Source organism: Dermacentor variabilis, chromosome 4, assembly GCF_050947875.1.
Source record: "Dermacentor variabilis isolate Ectoservices chromosome 4, ASM5094787v1, whole genome shotgun sequence".
Taxonomy (NCBI): domain Eukaryota; kingdom Metazoa; phylum Arthropoda; class Arachnida; order Ixodida; family Ixodidae; genus Dermacentor; species Dermacentor variabilis.
Window position 1 is genome coordinate 96,789,125 of NC_134571.1, and position 27,952 is coordinate 96,817,076.

General features: G+C 46.0%; 1 protein-coding gene across 2 annotated transcripts in view; it reads right to left on the reverse strand.

The window, feature by feature from the left end:
• Nucleotides 1-2,147: 2,147 nt before the first annotated feature.
• LOC142577859 (cytosolic non-specific dipeptidase-like) overlaps nucleotides 2,148-27,952 on the reverse strand; it is a 32,650-nt gene continuing 6,845 nt past the window's right edge. For both annotated transcript variants that reach the window (XM_075687294.1, XM_075687293.1), the window contains exons 4-13: nucleotides 27,660-27,830; nucleotides 25,061-25,216; nucleotides 21,881-22,038; nucleotides 20,230-20,304; nucleotides 15,099-15,243; nucleotides 13,372-13,471; nucleotides 10,094-10,265; nucleotides 7,248-7,333; nucleotides 4,366-4,532; nucleotides 2,148-2,349 (exon numbers count right to left, since the gene is read on the reverse strand). In XM_075687294.1, the coding sequence (XP_075543409.1) occupies nucleotides 2,302-2,349; nucleotides 4,366-4,532; nucleotides 7,248-7,333; nucleotides 10,094-10,265; nucleotides 13,372-13,471; nucleotides 15,099-15,243; nucleotides 20,230-20,304; nucleotides 21,881-22,038; nucleotides 25,061-25,216; nucleotides 27,660-27,830 (1,278 nt within the window). In that variant the 3' untranslated portion in view covers nucleotides 2,148-2,301. The remainder of the gene's footprint in view (nucleotides 2,350-4,365; nucleotides 4,533-7,247; nucleotides 7,334-10,093; nucleotides 10,266-13,371; nucleotides 13,472-15,098; nucleotides 15,244-20,229; nucleotides 20,305-21,880; nucleotides 22,039-25,060; nucleotides 25,217-27,659; nucleotides 27,831-27,952) is intronic.

Here is a 27,952-nt window from a genome sequence, read left to right on the forward strand (position 1 = left end):
TGCTCACTCGGCACCTATTCTCCATGGTTTATCCCAAACTTCTGAGGAACGTCTTCAACGTTTACTAGCAAGGGGGCTACGAGTGTGTCTTGGGGTTCTGCAGGCTACCTCGAGTTCTTTAGTAATTGCTGAAGCTCATCACCCACCATTTCCAGACATACGAACGGTAGAAACATGCCAACATATTTATCGCATCTTAACCCATCACGAGAAGCATCCATTAAACCTCGCGCTTACCGAAAGAAACAAAAGCGAAATTCTGATGTTGTTCAAGAACACAAAGCATTATTACCAAGATTTGAATTATGCAAAGTAGATGTTAGTTACCCTCCTTGGATGTTAAAAATTCCTAAAATAGAATTATCGGTTGACGGGATAATATGTGAGAGATACATGTTCCTGGCAGCCGCACAACAACTAGGCGCTCTTCCAAATTTACTCATTATATCCACAGTACATCCACGTGTGTACAGACTGTCCGTGTCATAAAAATTTCTCGACTTCAGCATTCGTCGTTCCACGTTTGGTGCTAGAGCAAACATTTAAAGTATCCCGAGAGACATCTTCCACCGTGGAAGAACTGTTTGCAGTCCTGAGTGCTTTGCGTTTCATAACATCAGAAAAGAATTCGCAAAAATGGGTTATTTTCGCGATTCGCAAGCCGCTCTCACATTACTACAGAGCAATAATAAAAATTCTTTGAACACTTTGCTATTGTATGAGACGCTAAAAGAACATAGAAGGGCAAGTGCAATGAATCACGTAATTCCATTCCGGTGGATACCTGGGCACTGCAATATTCCTGTTAATACTGCAGCGGACGCAGCTGCGAATCGGGCGCACAATGACGCAGAGACAACCAATCTTTCCCTAAAAAGTCCGTCTGATCCTGAGACAGATTTCCTGTCGCCTCAGCAAAACTACCTGGTTTGATCAGCAAACTAAAAAATCGGAGTTTTACTTTATAGACACACGTATTAAACTTATCGATGCCGGAAAATCTAAGAGACAGAAAATTTGAAACATTGGTACACTGCCTGCGTCTTGGTGCTGCATTTACGAAACACTTCTTGTACAGGATGAAACGTGTCTCTAGTCCGCAGTGTTCTTGTGGCCATCCAGGCGAAGTCATGCATCATTTTCTCCTCGAGTGCTCGAAATACGATCCACAAAGACGGGTACTGCAAGCGAATGTGTTGATATTAGACAGAAGGCCATTAACTCTAAGAAAGGTACTTGGCCTATGGCCAACTGCGGGCCTTCAGAAAAGAGCACTTCTTGCTCTGAAAAAGGTTTTAGAGGGCACCAACATTCTGGGAAAATATTAAGTTTCAGATGATCCGAATACGCTAAGTGAGTAACATAAATGTTGTTCGTGGTTCCTGACTGGTTTATGTGGTGATCGCAACTTTTACACGATATGTATAATTCTGTTCTGTACTTGCAGTGCATTACATGTGTTGTGTGTTTTGGCTGTTCAAAAGACCTGACTTTATATATGCGTGCGTGTACTGAACTCATGCACAAAACTTTGCGATTCATGTACTGTTGGACTGCATATTTTTTTTTCATCCAGTGTTCTACATGGTGCCATATATTGTGTCGTTATTCTCCCTTTTTACGCAAATTTGTTTCCTTTGCCAAGTGACAAGGAGTAGCCGGTGTCACCATGAAAGCGCCAACCTCTCCTAATATTCACTTCAATAAAAAAAAAACGAAATGTGCTTTACTGCCTTGAAGTCTATTTCATATCACCTCATGTTATCCTACTTTGATCGTTGGACAATTTATTTTCTTGTGAAGAAACTAACTGAAATAAAATTAAATTTTGGAGCTTTACGTGGCAAAACCGCGATTTGATTATGAGGCGCGGCGTAGCGGGACCGCGTGGGGTTCCTTAACGTGCACCTAAGTCTAAGTACGCGGGTGCTTTCGCATTTCGCCTCCATCGAAATGCGGCCGCTGTGGCGAAGAAGCGCTATAGTTGCTAACATTTCCCATTTCAACTCCCTCATTCCTAAACTTCACCGGTTATATTTAAAAAAAAACTGCGTTACCTTTTGCACAACTCCATGTGGTTATATAGCTTCAGACTTTGCTGACACTTAGTAATCTATTTAATCGAACAACGACAAGAAAAGTACTACCTGTAAATTTATTCTGATTGCGCGTTTTATTGAACGCTGGAAGTGTGAGGTGTGCTTTTAAAGCGTGCTACCGGCCCGCAGGTGCAGAAATATTTTGTCGGCAATAAAGCCCCTGGAGATACGGTGGATTTCTGGGCCACGTCGTCCGTTCCGGTCAATGGAGCTTTGCGACCTCGTACCAATAAGCAGCGAATTGCTTTGCCTGCAACAAAAGGAGTGAAAACAAAAACGAATAAACTAATGCTTATGAAATTATATTTACTTACATGAAATAAGTTTAACGCGAAAGTCCTGTCAATAACCCACAGGGCTTTCATCAGCTCCGTCATCAGCCTGGACACGGTGAAATAAGTCCGTAAACTTATCTGCTTCTCGCTCAACGCCCGCAGTAGATTGTGCTCCGCTCATGTATGAGTTCGATGTCTTTCAGTGCATACTTTTCGCTTTCCATGGAGACGTTCTGAATATGCAGAAGCTTGGCGAATGTGTCACCATTGCGAAAAAGATAATAGCTAGACGGCACAGGTGACACGCGTCATCTGGTTCCGCAGCTCACTGTAGCCTTGTTCTGATTCACGTACTGCGCTTTAACAAAAAGGAATTCTTAGCAACGCTCAAAAATATGTCGATGTTTCTTAACAAGGACTCTTGCCCGCAGCGCATAAATTGTGCAGCCTATAAGACACTTCCGTTGCTGTTAATTCTCTCCCACGCAATAGACGCAAAGATCGTTCCCGAAAGTATGCACCACTCGAGGCTGACTTAGCTCTGGCGTCTCTTTACTTCGTTAAGTGCTAAGCACAGCAGCTTCAACTTCCAGCGCACGCTGAACGTTGCTGGCGTCACTAAGGCTTGTTACGCAGAATGCATACGCACTTTTGGAAGCACTGTTAGCGTTCTGGGTGAATGTGTATTGATATCTTAATTATGTCTCCTATACCAGCAGTGAATAAATTATACACTATGCAAGGAACATTCGTCGTTAAATTGTCTCCCACGCAGAAAATCCAAAGGGAGAGAGCGAGAGAGAGGAAAGGAAAGGCAGGGAAGTTAACTAGACTTTGTCTGGTTTGCTACCCTACACGTGGGGGAGTGAAAGAGATAGAGAAGACATGAGTCCAGACCAATCACGCGCACCATACTAGTGTCTACAGTGTCTGTATACAGGCTGCAAATGCGAAAGGGGCTCCCAAAGAAATGCCGCAGTCGACTCTCAGTTACTTATCTCGCTGGTCTCCCTAATGCGTTATGTGCTAAACATATGCGATTTAACTTTGAGCGCACGCTGAACACTACTACTAGCGCCACTAACCGGAGGGTAAATATAATTTCCTTGTCAGGCTATTCTAAATAGACTTCCGAGCATTAATATGCAAACCTGACAAGTGCGCACTGTCTCTTCCAAAGAAAAAAAAAACATTGGTGTAGTCCCCAGTGACTGTCATCGCGCGGATTCCTGCGGAACATCGACGGAACACTACATGCACTGCCGGGAAGCATTTAAAATATTCAGCACATGAATGTACCCATACTAATGCCTCCGTGTAGTGTTGTATCGTACAGCGGTCTGAAGAGGGAGAAATACTACGTGTAGTTACTTCAGCATATGCTTCTTGCTTTATTTCGTTACATGTATATAAGCGCGTTTGACGTTTAGACAGGTTCCTAGGTTCTTGGGCACGCAACCACTTAGCTCGTCCGTAGCCATCGCCCGCAAAAAAAGAAAAAAAGAAAGTTAGAGGGTTGCGGCTTCTCCTCACCACGTTTAAGCTTGCGGAGAAGCCAACTTCGGAAGGCAATTTCAAAGAGCCACACAAGAAGAGAAACTTCTGGAGAGCGTCGCCAGTATTATGCATGCCAAAAGTTTCAAAACCCCTGAAAATGACCAAACCTGATGTCAAGCCGCGTACTGGGGCCTCAGTACAAATTGTTTCTTTAAGCCACGAAAATAGAGGTCACTGTTTTGCACGCTCTTGAACTTGTGAGCAGCACACTATACGGAAATTAGGGCATGTCGGTTATTAATGATCATCGAATAACGCCTCGTAAAAGGAGGGGCGTGACATGCCTGTTCCACACTTCTTGAGACCTATTGCTTTACACGCTGTGGCATAGTCACACAATAGATTCTCTTGTCGAAAAACTTTTGCCGGAAATTCTATCATACGCAGCCCTAAGATAAAGCTTGCGCAAGTTACAGGAGAGAGGATGGACTTACTCCGTTGACGTAGTTCCAGAGACGAGTGTTCTCGTTCTGCGCATGCGCCGCGCTGCCCGCGCAGTTGATGGGCATCAACAGCGTGTTGCGGCACACGTGGTCCTTCAACGCCGAAACCGTACCGATGGTGCCTCCTTCGCAGGTCAGGTCGGGCTCCACACCGTGCACTGCGTGTCACGATAACGCGCTAGTTGAAGATTACTGCATCAGACGTACTATACGTGACGCCTACGGTTAGAAAGGATGTCCCGCTTTCGCCGCTTTGACCGTAAGTGGCGCTGGCTAACGCTCCTAGCGCTAACCTTGTAGACGTGCGCAAACGTCCAGAGAAATTGGGCGGTATTGCCGCGAGGAAGATGTCTGTCGCATTAGGCCAGCATTGATGAAGAGGACGTAGAGGTGGTTCCTCGCCATATTGGCTGCTGTGACTTTTGTGCTGCTCGCCTTACTTGTAAATATTTGTAAATATACGTTTCATGTGCAACAATATGATGGGCGCGACGGTGGCTTTATTGATAAAGAACCGCGCGCGTGGACCTTAAGGTGTATGCACGGTTCCAACTTGAGGCAAATAATCTTCTCGTGCGCTTTAATCTCCCTTTTACACTATTATTTCAAGATATTATTTGGCACGACAATCAATCTCTTCTATGCTTTTTTTAGAAATGACGCAGGGTTGACAATGAAGATAAATTGCTCTTGTTTGTTTGTCGCGAGGAAGTAGAGGCTTTTTATTAACCGAATGACCAACAAGATTTCAGATTGTGTAAGGCACGCTGTTACAAAAAATTTCGCCGCATCAAAGCGATCGTGTGGAAGATTTTGCAGGTGCTCCCTTCGTGAGATTATTTTCACTCGCACAACCTAAGTACTCAAACATGGCTATGATTATAGCAGCTTCGATGCGCTGTCTTTTTATCCGGTGTATTTGACGAGCAGACGCGATAACAGTTCGTAGGCCCATGTCGACAAGACAAAGAGAAAAGAGAATAAAAGTCAGAGAGGTTCACCAGGAGCGCGCTCAGTTTGCTACCTTTCTATAGATATGGTACCCTGCGATCGGCGCTCAGACAGCGTCAAACAAGAAAGTGCTCTACGAAGCTGAGTCACGCCCTCTACAACTTCAGGCTTCCCAGGCTCTGATGATCTAGCTCCTACGATTGAGTGAGTCTACGCCCGGTAGAGCCCTCTTACGACGTATAGGTAATAGGCCGCGCTCACATTCTTATGCAGCATTGAACACGCTTCGCGTATTAGGATTGCGCTGCTCGAGACAGAGGGAAAAGATAGAACCACCCTGGACATTCGAGGACATCACATGCAACTTAAGTGTACCACGATTGCAATCAAAGAGCTGCATTCCATCTGCAGAAGCCAAGTCATTAGTCCTGGAAGACCTGAACACGATTTGCCCGAATCACCTACAAGTATACACAGATGGCTCTGTCAAGGCAGACGAAGACCGCTGCGCAGCTGCAGTCTATATTCCCTCTCTAAGATATACGTGGTCTGGCCGTCTGGACTGTATAGCCTCGTCTACAGTTGTGGAAGGCGTAGCAATAGCTTCTGCTCTGCGGAAATTAAAGACTTTGCCTCTGCAGAATGTGGTTGTCCTCACGGACTCAAAGGCCGCATTACAACAAATATACCGTGGTTTGCCATCCCTCAAGTTCCCACGCAAATCACTAGCCATTGTGAAAGAACTCAACAACAAAGGCTTCACAGTAAAGTTTCAATGGATTCCTTCCCACATTGGTATCTCAGGAAATGAAAAAGCTGATGCGCTTGCATACGCAGCGCTCTATCATCCTCCCAAAATCAAGGCTCCAAAGAGTAATCAAGTGCAAAAATCTGACATTCGAAATCACTTTGCGTCGCTTTGGGTTCCACCGCATATGCCCTGCGTAACCAAGAGATTGCACCGAGAGGAAGCCACACTTCTATATCGAATAAGGACAGAATCTGCTAATACACCGGCCTGGTTATCTAAAACGGGGCGAATCTCCGAACTGTGCGGCATGCAACGAGACAGGAGACATTGAGCACTTTTTGTGGTCCTGGCAGCAATTCCAAGATGAAAGAGACACTCTCCTGAAAAATCTGCAAAACAAGGACCTTCCGCATGCGCGCCTGCAACACCTCATATTTCCCGAGGGAACAGTTATAGCCCGCAAAGAAACTTCACGTCTCCTCATCGAATTCTTAAGAGAGACTGGTTTGATGGCCATATGGTGAAACCCTTCAGCGGTATTGTGCGAGACGCTCGGGCGGAGCAATTGCCGGCCTTGTTCGCCAGGCTAAACCCGCCTGTTGCTACAATTCACCACTACCACCACCACCCTGCGATCGGAGAGGGTAACATAGTCGTTGCAAAAATGATAGCAGGGAAGAAAACGAGAATAAGTTGGCGAATGCGCACACATACATGTCATGCAATTACAAACAGTTCAGTTGACACCAAGAACCGCAGCTGCTGTCTTAAAGCAGTGGGCAAAAATACCGCCGGTACCGAATTCTCGAGATTGTTTGTCTTCTTACCTGTCGGTCTTCTAACCTGCTTTAAGCTATCACAAAGACAAAGTCTTTCAGCGTACACGGACATACACTCACGGATCAGTGGACGCACTTTATAGTTTCGTTGCAGCAGTAAGTGTTAAGCGCTGCACTATCTGTCATACTGATAAAGTACAGGTGAACATCACCTAAAGCGATACGCAACCTCCAGCAACACTCCACAACGCCAGCATCTGGGTTGCAGTCGAAGTTGCAACAAGTGGTTGAGCAAGTGTGACAGAGAGTTACTCTAAATCTCATACTCGCAATGTAATCTGGCCATTGACGCGATATTGTGCCAGTCTTCTGGGATCGTCATGTAGTCTCACCGTGTTTAACTGCAGCCGCAGCAGCCTTGAAGTGCGGCGTCCTTGGGTCCGTGAACCATGTGGAAGTGCTGTGTGTCATCGTCACCCTGCGTGAGTGCGCGCATCAATTCGAGCATCTATCTATCCCTCGACTACACCTGTGCACGTCACAATTTTGAGAGCAGGGTGGGCCCATTACTCGCTCGAATTATCTTCTGCTAGACGAGAGAGAGAGAGAGATAAGGTTCAATACCATCTGGACGGGTGAGCCAGTAGTTGAAGGCTTGATGTGGTACTCCAGGTACGGTCGCAGCCGTCTGACGACATATACGACGACCAGGATGTTCCCCTAAGTTCTCACGCTAGAAAACCAAATAAGAAATAAGCTGGTGTTTCTAACAGGATGATTTATAATACACTTATGCTGACGTTGTCTTATGCCACAAATAATGGAAGACGCCCCAGAAGATAGCAGCCCTCGTGGCGAAATCTTGTGGCACTATGATCAATCATAATGGGCTAAAATTTAAAGGTACGTGTATACTCGTGATTGGCAAGTCAGTTCTGCGGCAATATGCAAGATGGGGGAAGTTTCATGAAAGTAAAAAGAAAGAATGTAATGCATCCAACATTAGTACGAAGCCACAAAACAAACCACAGGGGTCGCTCATTAAAGAAAGAGCCACCACAGCTCATGAAAATTTTGTCCTGGTCAGAGGACTGAACCCGGGACCACACATTTCCGGGGCGGCCACTCTATCATCTGGGCTAACAAGGCCAGCAAGGTCCCAAGGTGAAGCCAGCAACTCGAAGCGCGGGGCACTGAATAGGACAAATAATTTCGATGGTATTCATAGCGCACGCATACCATGAAAATAAGAGACAGGCAGAGAAGCGCTATTTCGCTTTCTGCCGGTCCCTTATTTCCTTAGGTCGTTGTGGGGTGTGAACGTCATTTAAAGGAGCTGTTACCAACTTGCCCAAGCTTCAACACTTTCACGACAAATCATTTCTGCGGAAATCCGCGAGCCATACGTTTCATGAAGGGGAAGAACTGTCATCCACTCAACAGTAGCACGAAGGTACAATTTAGCTTGTGCTTGAAAATCGTTCTCTTGGGAGAAGCAACAAATAATAATAATAACGTTAAACATGCCTTCGGGAGCAACATGCCATTGGCGATGTGCTTACGAAAGTAAACAAATAGATTATGCGTAGCCACTGCGATAATAGTTCTGTATTTCACAAGGTAGTTCTGTACTTCACAAGAAGACTGGATGTTAATATGAGGGCCTTCCTATGATCCTTCCTAGAGTCAATTAGTTACACAAGGAGCTACAGGCGTGACCGCCGTCTTGGTCAGGTGCTTCGCAGCATCTGAGGACTGAGGGCCATGGGTTAATTGCAGGAGTCATGAGGGAGCTAGTGGTCAAATATTGCACCAGGGAGGTTAATTGCTGTTCTGGTGAGGGAGTGCTTTGTTGAAGCTTAGCGGGCCTTCCTAATTTGGTTGCCTTACCTTATATGGTATATGATACCCCTACCATATATAATATATCATGTGTTCCAGGTAACTTGTGTTAATAATTTAAATATATGCAAGTGCAACGTGGAAGGTGAGAACCAAGATAATGTTGTTTGCCGTCCCTTGGAAAAAGTCAGACTGTTCTTTTTTTGTATTTCGCCTAATTACATAATTAGTCATTATTAATTGATCAACTTTTCAAATATTGTATCTATAGCAAAAGTATCAACGAGAAAATTCTAGACCATCCTTAAAAACCTTACGCAGAAACTCTTAGTGCTGCTTGCTATCTCCACGCTCAGGCCGCCTTCTCTGCCTTTCTGTAAACAAATCTCTCTCTCTCTCTCTCTCCACGCAGCCCGATGTCATTATCAAAGTTATGAAACTTGATCCGACCAGTACAAAGGACAGCGTTGCGGCGACACGAACAGACGGCGACCGAACAGAACTGCAGACGGCGGCGCCAGGTGAATCGATGACGCAAGCAAACTACTGCAGGTGGCGGCGCCAGCTGTGCAGTTGACGTTCCGATCAGTACAAGCCGCCATCTTATTCACGGGCGTCGAACGATTATGAACCGTGATCAAGCGCACTCTGGCGGCGGCGGCGTGTGGCACTGCCGCTAGGGCCATATAGCTTGAAAGCGATCTGCGATGGCGACAGAGAGAGTGCCGACTGCTGGCAGCCTCGTGTGCACACTATTCTCGCCGTTGAGTTCGCATTGAAGAGAGACGCGCTGGCCCTAACCTTGAAAGCGATCTGCGTTGGAGGCTCAGTTCGGCGAGTTCTGACAGCTTCTTGTGCTCTGTGTTCTCGCCGCGTAGTTTGCATTGAAGCGAGAGGCAACACGAAGGCGAATTCGCTCGCTGCTGCGGGTGTTATCTTGAAAGCGATCGTCCTACAGGACGGACGGACAGTTTTCTCGTTGGTATACGCATCGAAATGCCCACGCAGTTGAAATTTGCGATCCAGCTTTCTGTCGCTCAGTACGTGCTGCATAAAAGTATATTTCCGAGCCTGAAAAAAATCCCGAGAAACACGAAAATTTCACATTGACAATTTTTCTCGGTATATAATGTTTGAGAACTTCACTCATTAATAATTACTAATTATGTAATTACGCGGAAATATAAAAAATGGTCTTACTTGCTCCGTGCGACGGCAAACAACATTACCTCGGATCTGCCCAACTACGAGGCACTTCCATATATTTAAATTTCCGCACAAGTTACGTGGAACAAATTGTATATACAGGGAAGAACGTGGAGCGTCGTGGCCAGCTACGGCAACATGGCGTCGTGATCACGATATAGCCAGCGTGAGGCGCTCAGATTTCTCTCACTTGAGGCGGTTCGGGCTGTTTCGTTGGGCGAAGCGTTGCTCGAGGTGTTTTGTGACGCACTCCTTCACCTTGTCCGGCTGTTGGTTGGGAACTGTGCGGATGGAGAACTTGCCGTGCACGTGGGTTGGTACCAACTGCGGCTCGCCGGGATCAGAGTAAGCGCCCGAGATTCCTGCGTGCGGCACGTTTAAGAAATGCACCGTCGTATAATACATCAGCACTCCCCGACAAAGTTCATGCTCAGGTGACTCCCGAGTTCCCAAGATCTCAGACTGAGAGAAAAAGGGAGATTAATATATTTACAAAGAAGCAGAGAGACCGGTCTGAGCTGGCTGCACTGGCAAAGATGGATGGGAAAGAAAGGGAGATATTAGGAAAAAAAATAAATTCTAGGGTTTCGTGTGCAAAAACCACGTTCTGATTATGAGGCACGTCGTGTTGGGGGGAGCTCTCGTAATAATTTTGGCCAGTTCAGAGTGTTTGAAATGCACCTATATTTAAGCAGAGTGGCGTTCTCGTATTTCGTTCAACAATGCGGCCGTCGCGGCCAGGATCGAACCCTCGACCTCGAGAACAGCAGCTCAATAGTATTGCCAGCTGCGGGTAGCGGTGATGATGAAAAGGAGGTGACCGTGAGTCACGGCCAGACCTATCGGAAAGTCCTATATGCCCGGAACAGTTTTGCTTGTTCGTCTATGATTTATAAATTAAGGAATAAACAGGGAATATTGGAACAGGGCACATGTGATTTTCCGGGAGGGGCTTGTAAGTAGGCTAGGGCCGCCGTTATAATCAAGGCTATGCTGTGTGAGTTAGGCCAATCACATAAAGCAAGGTCGTCAGATAGTGCACTGAGATCGACGTGCAATCGTGGAGACCAGCTTCTGTCGTTCTCTCGTGTACGCTATACAAACTAAAAGAGTCGAAGTTTCGCCCTAAAGGCCAAGCATCGATTGAGATAGCAAATTAGTAGACAGGCATAGTAAGTAAGGATAGTAGTTTTATCAGCCGTTATAAACTTATAAACGCTCGCTTTTTTACTAAGTTAACAAGCATCTTTTCGCGCGCACACAGGCAAACATGCACATCACACTCGATGACCGCGGACACTCGCTGTCAAAACGCTCACGTGAGGAAGCCCGGCTGAGCAGCGAGCAAAATGACCTTCCCGCTGTCTATCGCTTCAACGCAAACGGAACGGCGCGAACACAGCACACGCAAAGCTACGAGCCGTCAGCCCACCTATAGACTCTGCCCCCAAACCAGATCGCTTTTTAAATGCCCGCGCCATGCGCAATTGTTGCCGAAGTACAATGCCCGCCTCCCCTTACTTGCCGCCCCCCCCCGGTTCCTTGCGCACGCGAGATTGAGCCGCGAGGGTGAGCATCGGAAGGGTATCGCCCTCGATCACCCTCCGATGCGAGGGCTATCGTCAGCTCACCTTCGCACGCTTTCACTCGCACATACAGCATACGGCGCGCGACGACGGTGTCATCGCCCTTGGACTTTATACGGAACATCACGGCGACGGCGACGGCAAAGATGCGCCTGGTGTGTCCATATAATTCCTATTTCAATAATATGTTGCACAAGTATGCATATATACGTTCACGTGCAATCATAAACCACATTGAAAAAGAAAAGGCTACTCGCTATACCGAAACTACGACGTCAAATAAACACCTTCCTGCATTGTCTCATCCTATATAGGGCGTCTCAAATAACGTTAGCCAAGCTGTCCAACGAAACAAAATTTCTAAGATATGGTGCAAGATACGATCTTAAGATTGTGCGAATGCACTCGCATTCTGATACCTTCGGTACGGCCGCCCAGTTATCGCGCGAAGATCACGTGCTCACTCCTGGAAGGGAAGAGGGCACGTTTCGCCGCTCCCGCTGCTCTTCAAGACTGGCCGCAACGCCACAGTCAAGGCTTCCCTCCTTTCTCCTTTCTTGGAACCCGGAAGACTCCCTCTCCGCCGCTCGGGAAGAAGCGCTATTCGCCCGATGCGCTTTTGTCTTTGGGCTGAACCCAGTCGCGGAGACCGACGCACCCCGCCCCCTACAGCATCCGGCCTTCGCGAGCGACTGACTGCCCCAGGGCCCGAGCGCGTATCCCGCAAGGTGAGCTTAACTTCCTGTGTAGTTCTTCCATTGTGCGTCTTTTCGCCTCAGCCTTGCGGAACGCTCCACCGCTGTGGTTTTTTTGTTTGTATTTCTATGTTGCTGCCTTTGTTGGTACACGAACCCTACGGTAAATAAGCACCTTAAGTTAAAGACACGCCCCATCCCCCTGGACTGAACCCGCCGTGCTGGAAGTGAACCGCGGTTTGGAGGTCACAGCTCTGACAAGCTAGGGCTGCTGCGAAAGTGTTAGCGAGCTACTGCCGCTCCGCTGGCTCGGTACGATCCAGAGAAGGGTTGGTCAGCACGCACGAACTTGAGTTATACCCCTATAAGATCTACGGTGTTTGATCGTCAAAAGTATGACGACCGAACATTGTAGGTCATAAGATCTTGTACCATGTCTTCCAAATCTTTTCTTGCTGGTGTTGTAGTTGACAAGCATGGCTAACGCTAACTGCGAAACAAGGTATATTCTATTGTACTGCAAATGTGTTATTGAAAAGGGAGTCATGCTAGGTGCGATAAAGCGTGATAGAGAGCATGGAGCCTTCTTTGGTAGGTATATGCCTTTACTTGTGACGGGATTCAATCACACAAAAATTATAACGTATGCCCTAAAGTGAACAATTAGGACGCTATTAATAAAACCTTATTGAGTAGATAAACTAATATTGCCATTTTTCGTATGCATATAGCGCCCGCCTCTTCGGGTCAATACGCAAAATTTCGTAAGCACGCCTTCCCACACACATCACTTGCCATAACCAAAACGGCCTCACTGTCGCTAGTAGATAAGAAGCGTGTTTTGAAAGCCTTGACAGCACGCGGAACGGAGGGTGGCAAAAAGTATGTCGGCAGCCGGCATGTTGACACTTTATTGCACGATTCTAGCCCGAGGTCCGCCAACTTGGCTAGGTAAAAGGAGGCATGTGGAGAAGCGTACTTTCTTGTGTTGCATATCGTTTAAACGCGCTATCTGCAACAGGTTATCGTTAATGAACCTGCTCGGCCCAAAATAAAGAACAGCAGGCGTATGCCAACTCAAAGCTTCTCGCAGTGTCTGATTGTATGAGCAACGGCGGGTGCGCGAAAGGCAGACAGCTCAACTGCGGCGCTAGTGACGGTCGAGTCCTCAGCGTCTCGGCACTTACCATGCAGAGAGAGGCACGGCTGACGCCAACGATGCACCAGCGTTTCGACCTTGTCCTCGTGGGCGAGTCTCGAGACACCCATTTCCCAACGGTACTCATTCTGTTCGAGAGAGAACGCAGTGACGCAGTAACCAAATGCAAAACAACTTCAAATAAGCGAGTCCAGGACAGAAGTTACGGAACTGGAGTTTCCTGGACAAAAAACCCAAGACATGTACGCTCACCACTCATATGACAGTTCACGGCCCCGTATAGCTCGCCGAACATAACCTCACCGATTAAAGGCTCCGCAAATAAAATATCACTACTTATTCTTTGAGACGAAAAGCTTCATTTATCTTTCTTTTTACCCAGACAAAAGCTCACTATTGACAAATCTTTTGTCACGTTGGGGTTCACGTACTCTTGCTATGTCATCCTAAGAAAGCTCATACGCAGAGGAGTACAAACAGAAAGAAAAAGAAACTGTACGCGTAGCTAGCGTCCTTGGTCATTTCAGTCAGCTTTGAATGCAGAAATATACAATCAGAAAATTCTAATGCTCACATTTTATTTAATACATAGAGTAATGTAGCACTGAGTATATGGTATGCATTTTTACTCAGAAGGACCACTGCAAATGATGGCAGTTTCCCGGAAACTTCAAGCAGTTACCAACCCAACCAAATTTTACCTAACCTACCGAAAACTTAAGATAAAGTGAACATAATCCAACCTAACGCAACGCAGCACAACAAAACCTAGCAAGTTGCGGCATGTTTTACACCATTTGAAACATAACAGTGACATCCTCCTCTTAATTTTTATGCCGCAACATATTCCTTTGGTGAGCGTTCCGCCGGCCCTATATAGAAGAGGCGATCTTTAGCTGCATTATTTCGCCTATGTGAACTACATTTGCTTGCAATATTAATTTATACTTAGTGTTTGACTGGCTCGTTAAGCCTCTTGTGGCGAGCCTTTTGCTTGTGATGCGTGACTCCGAAGTGTGTAACCACACAAACGTTGAAACGGGATAGCAAGTTGTACTCTCTATTTAGACTGGTTCGTGCCGCCTTGTCTGAAGTCCCTCATGTGTCACATATCTAATCACGCAAAGTTTACACACGCGCGTGCGCAAGCACAAACACACACGCACGCAAACACACGCACACGCATTGAAACGCACGCAGACACACACACACAAACGCACACAGGCACACCGCACATACGCACACACCCAAACGCACACGAACGCAAATACAAACACACACACAAGTGCACACTCACGCACACAAATGCACGCATGCACACACACACAAGCGCCGAAACACACTGATACAAATAGGCAAAAGTGGTAAAAGGCGCAAATGTGCGTATGCACATAAATCACAGATGCCGCAGGCGACATTGTGAGCACATGGTGGATGGCCAAGCCGCATCTACGCCTTCCCAGGGCAAGTTCGTCATCGCGCAACGTAAGCGGCGATTGTCGAGCACGGCCACGTATACGTATGCGGCACCATGTCGGAAAGAGGACTTGCTGTCCGTTGTCCTTTCGGTCGCACATCTATGCGAAGAGCCTTGAGATTACTTTTTTTTCTTTTATGTGGGCCATTTATTAACGTGTATCGTTAATAAACGTCACAAACTGCTGACGAACCTGCCAAGAATTCTTGTACTGCGGCACGTACAAAGGTATTCGCGTCTCGGAAGTGCGTACAAGAACGCAACGGCCTGCGTCTTACGAGATTGAAGTCGATGCGGCGGTAAAGCTCGCGTTCTTGGTCCGTCACGGGGCGCACGTCGTCGTAGATGCCAGGCACCGCTATTTTTCCCGTAGCGTCCAATAGACTGTCGAACAGGTCCATAAGGTCGGACATGGCCTCGTGCCTGAGAGAAAAGAGGTCGCCGTCAGCTAACGAGTGCTATCCGGCAAACGACAAAAAACGGGGACGTACCAAAGCACAGTTCGCAATAGGGGATCAGAAAATTTTATTGTGGGAGTTCATAGTGTTTTTTTTTTATTGTTTAACCTAGGTAGGACATTGGCAGTATAATAGCAAGAGCTTGGTGGCGCAACCCACCGCCCCGTTCCAAAAGGGACGCTCATAAGCTCCACCCATCCATCCATCCATCCATCCATCCATCCATCCATCCATCCATCCATCCATCCATCCATCCGGCCGAAAGAATGATGACAAAAAAACCTCGAAGATATCGATCGATCGTTGATATCGAACGATCGTTGATATCGAACGATCGTTGATATCGAACTATCGTTGATATCGATTGATCGTTGGTATCGATGTGTCGAAGATATCGATCGTTGTCAAGCATTTCTAGTCTAGCAGACATGAACTCACTATGCTATGCCTACATCAGCATCCTGTATTAGGCCGACGGCGTGGCTCAGCACAGCGATCACTGCGCATGGTAAGAAAGCATAATACATGCATAAGCTTCGTGCTTCGGCATTGCCTTTTTTGACCCACAGTAATATACAAAGGGGATCGCATAAAAAAATGCGACTCCTATTTGTAAGGACACAATTTCCGTAAAATCGATGAGTGCGTCGTAAAGGACGGGACGAACAAGACCGAACAATAACAATAAATATTGGTTTTCTCTTGGCCAATTGTCCAATTTCATCACCGTAATTCGCGAACAACAAACGTCCAAGAAACGAGGTAATCGTGCAATGGTATCTACAGATAACAATTTCAACGCTTGCCAAAGTAAACAGAACTCATTCAGTAGCAGAACGGTATACCCACGCTGTTTCGATTCTCGCTTTTGTTTCTTAATACTCATTGCTGCGAACACAGATAAAACTACAATGTGAAGGTTGCGGTAAGATCCCATTCGTGAAACAAATTTTTAGAAATACGCAAATGATAGCCAAGGCTGATTGTAAGCTCAAACACACGCGCACACATCGCGCTGGGTGCTCAATTAGCACATCGTCTCCTCTTCTAGTTCGGAAGCTGAGCGTGGCCGCGCGCTTGTATAGATAATCTGCGGTGGGTGCGAATGTTAGCCGCGGCGAGATGGGCGAATGCTTCGTATGCGACTAGTTCGCGTTGAAGCTAGAAGCAGCGCGAAAAGGAGTCCGCTCGCCACTGCTGCCGGAAATTCTCATCGCGCCAGAGTTCTGGCAGCGAGTGTTGGCGGTCATCGAGTGAGATCTGTTCATGTTTGCCCGTGCGCGTGAGACCGTGCATTTTAATTAATAACAGGATGTTTAATGCAGTTTATGCCTACGGTAAGACTACGAACCATGCTTGGTTTAGTTGTCTAATACTTTGTTATCACTATCAATGCTTCACCGTTCCGGCAAATTAATTGCGACTTTTTTTACGCACTTCACCAAATGGTTGTGGGGCAGAGAATAAAAAAGAATCCTGACACCAATTCTAAACGCGCAACATGGCGCTTATATATTTCACTGATAAATCTCGTAAACTGGATGTCCCTTTCAGAAAGTATCGTGAGTCCGAATCTATACAGGCTAATCACGAGGTCGCAGAATCAAATCCCGACAAAGAGGGCGCATTTCGACAAGAGCGAAATGCAAAAATGCCCGTATGCCATGTATTGGGGGCAAGTTAAAGATCCCCTGATGGTCAAATTTAATCCGGAGTTATGCCGTTATGGCCGTTATCAATTATTTGCCCAAGTGTTCCGACATGGCTTTACGACAGGTCGAGACACAGGAAAGGGGGGGGGGAGGGGGAGAGTCATGAAAAGTGCAATGTGTGACAAAATCTTTACCGTCCTGGTCCTGTTAGAAGCCTCGCCAATAATTACCCAGCCGTCACTTTTTCCCCTTCTATTTTCACGCGTCATAAGACATCTTTAGTTCATTTCTTCTACGTCCTCGCTGAACTAAAGAAGGCACTTTGTTTATATTTGGAGAAAATCAAGGGTGTGTTATGGGCAATCTGTAGGTAAAGTTCAAAGTGAGGAGACTAACTATAACTTTTGCTGTAAATTAGGCATAAATGCGATCAGGAGCTTTGTGAAAGTTGTTTTAAGAACAGAGTTGAATTTATCCCGCTCCTTTGCGAGAACCGCAACCGAAATCAAATCTACCGAAAATTGGGGGAGAGGAGGGGGGACACTATGGTTATTGTTCTGTGGAAGTAACATGCGTTGATGAATTACTGGCTTTTTTAAAGATTCGCCACAGGAAGTGCTCGAAAGTGTTATATATAGGCATTGTTTCAAACGGAACAGTCATATGCGGACAACTTTTTGATGTCTCTGATATAATTACAGGAGGAAACTGAGATGTTTATTGCAGCTGCTCGAAAGAAACAGCCTTACTAGGAATTGTGCTGTAATTCTGCGAGGTTGCACACATATGTAGTATTTTTTTTTGCGAATTTTGCAAGTAGTTCATATTGATTGTATTTTGTTATGCATAACATTAACAAAACTATTGATTTAACTAGCGATAAACTTGTGCTGTAGACGTAAACCCGAAGTGCTATTCTTTGTTCAACTATTAAAATTGTTTGCAGCACTTATGTATTTTTCACGTGCGCTGTACTGCTGGTACTGTGCGGGGTCAGGGATCTATGTAACCCACTGATTGCCTTTGTCTTTGCATCATCTTGAGATTTTATATACCCTGAAGGATCAAATTCAAATAATCTTTCGATCTCCCGTGGTCCCACATGCATAATTGATAATGAAGCCTACGTCTGTTAATTATAACATAACTAACAGATGCATTTTCAGGCTCTTTCTCTTGATGTAATTCAAAAGCGAGAAGGAGGCCGACAGACGGAGTAGCACACGGTTACGGTTCACTTAGTGCGGCAATGAATGGAACAGATGTCAAACGCCTGGGACATGGCTGTGCCTAATTGTCACGCTCGTCAACATGAAAAAGGCTTCCCCGTCGGGTGTGTGAGACGGGATTATGCGCGGTATGCGCAAATCCCACTCCCCTCTGTCCTATGTTCACTCCCTCTACACGAAGGAGTGGATTCCCTGCCACGACCCTCCGTGTCTTTTGACTCGACGTAGCCTACGTTCACGTTTCCTTCCGCGCTACTCTAGGTGGGTTGGTCCGACGTGTTCTGACGAGGCCCTATACCAGGGAGCAAGACAGAATGAGGTTGGCCGTAGGGTGGAGAGAGCCGCCACGTAGTCGTATTTTCTCTGCCCTTAATTGCGTGCAGGCGCACGCACGCTGAAGGTTTCTCTATTTTTTGTATTGGAGCGCACCGCTCATCCGTAATAATGTATTAAACTTCTGTTATTTGTTTTTCCATAACTCGTCTTCCCTGCCGAACCCTCTCCGATAGTCAACATGTTTCGAGCTCCAAGCACGTACTGGTGAAGGTCACAGAACACCGTCCCCTTAACAACACTGTGGTCCTTCTATGGAAATGTAGGCCAGCTTTTCTGAGGCACCTTATCCGTGTTTGTAACTTTGATGCATTAATGTCATAGTAATTATATATAAAGATAGAGAGAGAGAGAAAGAAAAAGAAGGGGGGACGTGGGAAGGGCGGTCACATGGTTTGCGGTTTGCCGCCCCCCCACCCCATCCCCCTACCCGAGAAATAGTTGGTACGCCACTGCCAGCAACGAGCTTTTCCAGTTCCTGAGCAACTTCTTCGCAGCCATGGAGTACTTATCACCGGCGCCAAAGTGCCCGCGCTCAAAGCGTTGCAGGCAAGACCGCTTACAGATTGACGCTGAATTCTAAGCGCACTGGGTCTCCCATGTAAGTGTTAAGCATCAAGCAGAAATGTCGACCAATTTGCTCGCGCGAACAACTATAAAATTTATCTCACTGCTTGAAAGAGTGTTTTAAAGACGGTAACTTCAAAATTATTTACCCAGCCGGTAATACACCCACAACTTTGAAGTTTCTTCTGTACGTTTATCTCAATGGATACTTTATTCTTGAGAAGTTTCATTTTAACGTGATGAGTAGCTCACAAGCCGAAATAGTTTCAAAGCTCCAGTAAGCACTGAAAATTATAGGAGTGCGCGGACAGCAATTTTTGAGAGCGAATCAACTAGGAATAGAACAATGCCGGAATCAACTCCAACCGAATATCGAATAGTTTTCGAATAAGCATGTATTCTCAGTTCTTAAACGGTTTTCACATCGCAGTATATTCACAACGGTTGGCGAGTTTCAGTCATTACATTGCACCCTACGAAGCGCGTTGTTTCTTAAAAGCACAAATGTAGCAATACAAGCAAATCAGTTTATATTCGCATAGTCAGGACTCATTGGTGAATGCGGATGGCATCGCTTTAGCCGGAATAGACTGGCTACCTCTGCGATCTAGCGCGCTTCAGAATGTAGACTCTCTTGTTTTAAGCCTACTATCGCCACGCTGGAATGAAATCTACTGTAGTTTTCCTCCAGTTTTATGCTTGATGACGCACAGTTGGTGATTTTAAATATTCGAATCCTATATTCGGAAAATGATCATATTTAGTAGGACAATACTATCCAGATTACTATTTTCGAATATTAGTTTCGAATATTCGCAAACACCTAGAAGAGAAGCCAAATTATCACGAATTTGATTATTTCCGACGGTTCTCCCAAAACAACCACAATTTTTATGTTTCCGCAGCATGTTCCTCTCAAAGAACACACTATACGTACTAACCTTACTAATGCGCCCACGCACTTTTAATTCTCCCTATATATCACAACCTTGACATATCCAATATTGTCTCCAAATTTTATTGTGCTAGCTGTAATGGTCCTCTAAAAAAATAGAATGCGTAGACATATGGAGCGGACTTCTCCCACAGGATCCTCCACCGCTTGTAGTCGAACAAACAATTACGCTGTAAAGTTTTAAACAGAAATAATAAAGGTATTTCGTAACTCACGTTATTCCGCCATATTGGCCAGAATGAAAATCGTGTGTCCCGGCGACGACTTCGATGTCGAAATATGTTATCCCTCTGCAAGAAAATGGAAACAAGGCGCTCAGCAAACCACGTCGATTAACAACGAAAGAATTCAGTCGACCGGCACTTTGTCCCTCTCTTTCTTTTTCTTCTTTTGGAGTACTTCTCCAATTTTAACGAACTACTTAATTACGGATACTGCAAGACAGTAATCCTACTTACAGTCGGGATTACTTCATCGTTATTCATCACAGTTCAATTCAGCTAATGTGAATGAATTATCTTAAATTACTTAAAAATTTAACTATGGGGCTTTACGTGCCAAAACCACTTTCTGATTATGAGGCACGTCGTAGTGGAGGACTCCGGAAATTTTGACCACCTGAGGTTCTTTAACGTGCACCTAAATCTAAGCACACGTGCGTTTCCGCCTCCATTGAAATGCGGCCGCCGTGGCCGGGATTCGATCCCGCGACCTCGTGCTCAGCAGCCCAACACCATAGCCACTGAGCCACCACGGCGGGTTCTTGAATTACTGTACTTTGCCGGAAGGCTTATGTGATTAACTCATATTCAACGTGGATTTCCTCGAGTTGAAATACGCGTAATTCCCATAGAATACAACTTCCCTATCTCCCTCTCTCTTATACTAAGCCCTAAAATCGATCGGAAGACGACTCGATATTAGTCTGGTAATGGGCCTCGGTATAAACATAAAGCTCGAATGATAAGGAGCTCAACTTGCACCTGAAATAAAAGTAGGCATTGGATGCGTATTTTTAATCCCCTTCTTTTCTGTATAGCGTTTCCGTTCCTTCTCGTTCTTTTGATCTCTAACAGAGCCGTCTTTGTCTCTATGCCCTTGCTCTATGGTTTGCTCTGTTGCATAGTCACATAATAAGCGTAAAAGTTTCCATTCCGGTGTGATTAGATGCGCGCGAAAGACCGACAATGGCAGATACATTGAGACATTTACAAAATGGACCACTGTCGGAGGACCTCTTGCTAGGCGCATGGCCACAGAGTTGGCAGACGACAGAGACAATGCGTGCATTTTCACGTTTCCTAGGTGACACGGGCCTGGACTCACGCCTGTGATACCAGTTGTGTAATGTGTCCTTCACTTCGTTCCTCCCACTATCATCCCCCATTGTGACCCTTTTTCTTCCCCTCTTCCCCTTCCCTTACGTAGAGTAGCAGGCCAGATGCTCCAATATCCGGCCGACCTCTCTACATTTTCCAATCATTAAAATACTCCTCTTCCATTCCGGTAGGTGCAGAGCTTACAGCGTTTTATTACATGGTGAACCGCGACGTACCGCAAATGTATACCAGAAGAGTGAGATGACGCGGGACCGTTGAGGTTAAACAGGCGGGATCCGGTGAGTACCGTGAGGCTTTGGCTGAAGCCTCAGAAATGCCACTTACAAGTATGTCATGCTTGAGATTGACTTGGATATAGTGGTCAAACTGTTCATGCAGATCGTAAACTCGTCGCTACTTTTCGTTTGCGTGAGCTTACCAACCTGCACGCACGCTCGACTGAAGAAAGTAGTAGTCGTATACATTAGTAGTCGTATATTTCCACAGGATCGCCCGAGCAAATCGCCCTGCCGCACGCAGCACTGACCTGAGTCCGTACGTGAGGCACGGCTTCTCGGTGCCGAGCCAGAAGTTGTCCGAGATGCAGGCAAAGTCGATGCCATCGAAGAACTTGCTCTTGCCGTCAGACTTTAGGTAGGGCACGATGCCTTGAGAACCGACCTCCTCCATGCCTTCGTACAGGAACTTCGAGGGCAAGAGAACGGTAATCGTCATGGGAGAATCTCGAAAACGCAGCACGGCACAGTAAACTCGCGCAACATTCATCAGCGCGTATAGTTACGAAGTGATGGGTCACGTGAACGGCGCTGTCGCCAAAACGCGAAGTGGTGTCCCTGTGAACCATGCGGGGCTCAAAAGTCTGGAAGCAAAACGGTTCTCACTCTCTGGAGATCCTGAGCTCTAGGATTACTTTTGACCTACAGGGGTTCTTTAGCCCTATCCCTACAGAGGATAAACGATAGTCATCATTTAAATTTGCATTGCTCCTGCCGAGGACCGAGCTGGGCCCGTTCGAACTAGAACGTGCAAGCACAAGTCGAGCTTCAGCGCGCTTAAGCTTAAGAACTGCCGAAGCCACGGGCATTTATCATCGCCGCAGTTATCGCTCTATTCTAGTGCTAAGAACACACCTTTCCAGCTAGCCTTGTAGTTTTGAAGTTCTACAGCGAAGTTTTTACTCGTACTGCGGTTAAGGGAGCTTTCAGTTTATTATTATTTATTTATTTTTCGAAAATGTTTTTACGAGCATTCGTCTGAAATTAAGTTTTTTAGTAGTATGATTTCTTGCTTCTTCTTATCATTTATATTTCTTGAACGAGTAAACACAATCGCTTTATTTGGTTCGTGTTTTTGCAGAGAGCGCTTGGTAGCGAAAGAGGTTTAAGGTTCTCATAAACCGCCAAACAGCGCGAGACGTACTTGTAGCGTATTTCCAGCGCACCGCGGCGTCGCCCGGCGTCAGCGCGTCGCTGTGGACGCGCTCTTGTCGCGGCCCTAGAAGTGTACCTTGGGGTATACGCACTTGTCGGTAACCACGTTGTGCTCATTTCGTCCGTAAGTAACTGTGCGTTCACCTAACCGTGCGATATGAACGCTGCGACGCCGGATGACGTCGAGATGTGGTTTCGTCAGAAGTAAGTTCCACATGCCTGCGGCTTCAAGGAGCAAGCCGTACCTCGGTAACTCCTCACCAAACACACGTAAACGCCGCAATCGTCTTCGTCAGCATCCACTTAACCGAACTTGATGAGGTCAGCTGCCAAGGTACGCCTACTGAACGTATAGTCGGTGACAACCTAAGAATTACAAGGTTGTGTGTACCTTGACCATCTCGAACACAATTTGCACATATGCGCCAGCCAATTAGGTTCGCGGATTTTCCTGACGTCAAGTGGTTTTGCGTGTTTACAACTGTTGCTTTTTTTTTTCGTACAGAGCAGTCTTTTGTGCTACTGGTTTCAGGGTAAAACCTGCATGAACGTCTGAAGCAAATTTTACGGGTGATCTTGATATAACTCTCAGTCATGGCTAACATTTTAGCTTGAGACAACCAGCTTCTTATAGTACAATTAGAGCAGGATATGCATTGGCAGAACGAAGTCGTTAAGCTGTGAGCGAACTCCGCCATGCTCGGCTCTCTTTCAGAGGTAAAGGTGAAGTGCACTAAGTTTTTCTGGGTGGAGCTTGGTTGTAGTCCTTAGGTTGTCACGAACTATAGGTAGAAGATTTTCTTTAAATTATGGCAGCACTTTTACACAAAAGCTGCTGAAAATGAAAAAAATTGGGGGGCCGAATTTACAGAGCTTTTCGTTCGTAAGTGCTCTTTGCCACTGTCCAGCCGTTTTCACTAATGATATGTCCAGTACCAGGATTGGGCGAATATTTATCTTAAGAACAAATGTGGCGTAAGATTCTTTTTAATGAATACAGGCTCAGGAGCGTAACGTAAACAGTTCGATAAGTCAACAATGAAAAAGACGGCACTTCTGTAAATTATATGTATCGGAACTTCTATAGCGGATAAATCTAATATGCTATGTCTCGCTCTTAAATATTAATAACAATATTTGGAAAGTACCTTCGCGAAACCCCCGTAAATAATGTGTAATGAGTTCAAGTAAGCTACGGATGAATATTGTATATTGGGTCGCATCATACGCATTAATAAATGCAGCTTGTGTGTCAGCCTTTATATTGTTTATTAATTTGTTTTTATTTGGGTGTAGAAACATGAGAATATAAGCTTCGTCAGAGCCAACTATCCCAATGTTCAAAATTTGTTACTCAAGCGACAATACCAAAATAATTTTCGAAAATTTAATGTCCTAGCAAAGTCGACACTCTTAATCCAAGCTCTGCACTTAACAATAGGTAAAATGTAGTTTTGTTTAGATGCACAAATGCAACAATTTCCATTCAAAGTTTGGTTAAACGGTTGCCGTAAGAGAGCCTTTCTGTAGTGCACGTGTATTTACATAGCTAAATTCAAGCTGACTTCACGCTAACGCTTCCTCTTAAAAACATAGGCAGTTTTTTTTTCTTTTCTCCTTATCGCGAAGCGGCCACCATGACTGGAAATCGAACTAGCGACCTCGTGCTGCAAGTAAGCAGCCGATAGGGGAACGGGGAAAGTAATCATCTTTGCCTATGCCTCTGCTCTGTTGTCAAACAACGCTGCACGCAACAGCCGCGCCACATCAGGGGGGAGGTTTGCGCCGATCCTCACTCTCTTGCATGCGTAATCATGCGAACGGCAATTAAAATGTGGAGTCGGATATCTCGGAGCACAGACACGCTAGAACAACTCTTGCAAGTGACACTGTATAGAAACATGACTGCTTCTAACATCTTAATGCGAACATACCCGCTTACTGCAGTCAACAAAAAGTTATTTATTCAATTTTAGTTAATTGGGCTGCTGACAGCGATAATTATCATCTCGCTTTGTGTTCCTCTGACCACATAAATTATTTGCACAGGTGGTCGTCGCGTGCGTGCCAGTGCCTAACATTAAGAAAACCATAAAACTTAATTTTGAACACCCGGTATAGACAAGGACGAACGAAGGAGCAAACGCAGTGACGGGAGCAATTAAGTCAGCGCCAGTTCGTGTCTGTTCCTCTGCCTGCCCTAGTGCGTGTTGCACTGCGTCTTTCCTTAAGCACAACGAACCGTCATTCCCCCCAGCGAGTCTTATTGAGCGTACCTTGAGGTTGACCGGCAGAGGCACTCCGGCCTTGTTGTAAGCGTGCAGCGCCCAAACCATGGCGAGCGCCGGTCCCTTGTCGTCGGAGCTACCACGGCCGTACAGCTTGCCTTCGCGCTCTTGAAGCACGAATGGTTCGCTCACCCAGCCGTCCGACTGTGCACCGAGCGGAAACGAAGAGATTACTGTCTTGTAAGAACGTCCGATGATGTGTATACTACAGCGTGCAGGCTGTCCCACAGAGGGCCGTCTATGGGTTGGAGTAGCATTCTGAAATGCGCACTCCTTTACGATCGGAATGTCCAATAGCCCATTTTGTGACTTGTGCGAGTGCAGCGAAGCGATCGCGCACCTTCTTTGCGAGTGCCCTCGTTTCAACCCGCAAAGAAGGAACCTTCTGAGCCCCGCAGGACCAAATGGACAAGCTTCCGTTCTCGATGAGTAAAATTTTTGGAAACCGGTCAACACGATCATCATCGCGAGCCACTATGAAGGCGCTGCTGTATTACTTGAATGACAAGGTACTGTGTGATAAGTCGTGGCGGTGCATTACGTGACGTCGCATGCATTATATTAGTGGAACATTGACACTGTGTATAACTATGAGGCGCCTTCACAGATTGTGTGACAGCACCTACGGGGACAGTTCTGTATTGTTCTTATTTCTTTTTCTCTTTTCATCTCGTCAATCGCGTCCCCTTCTCCCTTCCCCGGTACAGGGTAGTCAACGGGAGACATCTGGTTAACCTTCCTGTCTTTCTTTTGCTTTTTTTTCTCTCTCTCTCTCGGTACAAAATACATAGACGAATTCGCACGACTCTTGTGACTATATCCCTATTCGGCCATGCTCACAGTGTACTACAATACAACGAGCAAGTGCAAGTGTTCCATCGTATTTGTTTAGAGCGCACCATTACCTCTAGAGCCTGGAAGAACTGCAAATATATGCTTAGCTGCATTTTATCGATCGGCACGTCGCCCTAAATAACACTGCTGCATTGTATAATAGTTAAGAATGTGCTACCTTAAAAGATAAATTAGGGACGTTTACACGACACGAGCACCGTCGTTCCCACGGCATTGCAATTGTGTAGTATACTGCAGAAACATGGATTCATGACTTGAGTCTTGGAAGGTCAAGCGTGGAAGATGAGGCAGCAAAGGTAAAGAAAAGTGCAGCTCAACTCTTCTTCCTTTCGTCTCCGTCTCCTTCAACGCCTAACCTTTCATGCCTTAAATTCTTACAAACTCGATCATCTCGTTTTAAATGCAAAGGACGTTCCCAAAGATTTCCTGTATCCTGCATATGCCGACAGCACCTGTCATATATACCGGCTATTTTAACAGTTGTGGTTTCTTTTTTCTCGATATCTACTCTATTACTTTACTACGAATCAACGGTTCTCGGTCCGGCGCATCGCGTCTATTGATAAGGCGCACTAATTTTGGTTTTTGTATCGTTCACTTATTTTCGTCCCTTGCCCCGCACTTTTCACATGACACCTATTATTTGCCTTTGCATCACCGGTTCCGCCGTCTCCTGCTTCCTTTCTGATTTTCTTGTAAACCTCGAATTTGGTGCCCAAATTTTGTGGTTTTTGCAAATTACGCATAAATTTTGCAAACTATTTGACACATTAGCAAAACACATTCATTGCACACGGTGCACTATTCCGTACCTAACACTTTCTTTTCTACAGATACACCTTCAAATCATCTATTCAAATGCGAATTCATTCTTCAACTAGCAAAGCGGCCAGCTTGACAGTGGTGTTGGCTGACGTCCAACAACCAATACAAAAAAAATTATCGCTTATATGTTGTTTATACATAGAAGAAGACGAGTCAACAGTGGTCGACATCGGAGTAAGACAAGGTCTTCCAAGCCGCATTAGTGTACCATGTGCACCATGTACAATGTTCTATGTTTTTTCCTTGTTCGATATTCGTTAGTAAAGTGCGCTCCCCCAGAAGACCTTGCCTTTATTCGATATCAACCGCTGCTGAGTCGCCTTAACTTCAGCTGCGCCCCCTCTCCCTGCTTTAGTACTCTTACTCTTACATAGAGCCCTTACTTTATTCTCTTTCTTTTTACACAGCACCATCTTCGGGATCGGTTCACATTTCTAGACTGCACTTATCTCCTGGATAGGCCCACATATTTCGGTGAGTAAATCCGTGCTTGCGGTTCCGGTTTTAGGCGCGCTCAGTTTGAACGAGCGTATCTGGGTCTCATTTCGTCCTTGTTTTATTTTTCTGATTATGTATCATTACTGTTCCGTACATAGCTCTACCGCAGCTTGGTGCTTTATTGTTCTTTGTTCCAAGCTTAATCCTCAAGCCTTTTCCTTGGTACTACGTGTACTACAATGTCCAAAATTGCCTAATTTACTATGTGAATGAGGTTAGATACCCCGATGTCACAAACCCCAAATTGATCTGAACTCCGCCAAGACCTTCTCTTCAAAAAAGAAGGGCCGCTTTCAGCCAGTTTTCCTTTCTCTCTCTCTCCCTCTCTGACTTCGTACCACGTGATGCCACGCCTGATTACAAGCAGCACTCAACGTGGACACAACCGATCCAAGCGAACACGACGAACCATTGACGCGGGCTGCACGTCCAGGTGGGCGTACATGCACACCGTCTTCTTGTTGGCGTCATCCCCGAGGCTGCCCAGCAACAACGGAGGAAAAGGCAGCGTCGTGCCGTCGGGAAGGGTCTGGTCGCCCAGGGGCTGCATGTCCACGCGCACGCCTTCGGCCTCCATCATCTGGTGACGGCGCGCGAGAAAGGTTTCGTTACATAGGAAAACATGACGAAGGGCAAAATTTACACTGTTTTTGAAAGCGATATGTAATTTAAGGTGCAGCTGCAAAAGGGCCCCTCAATAAG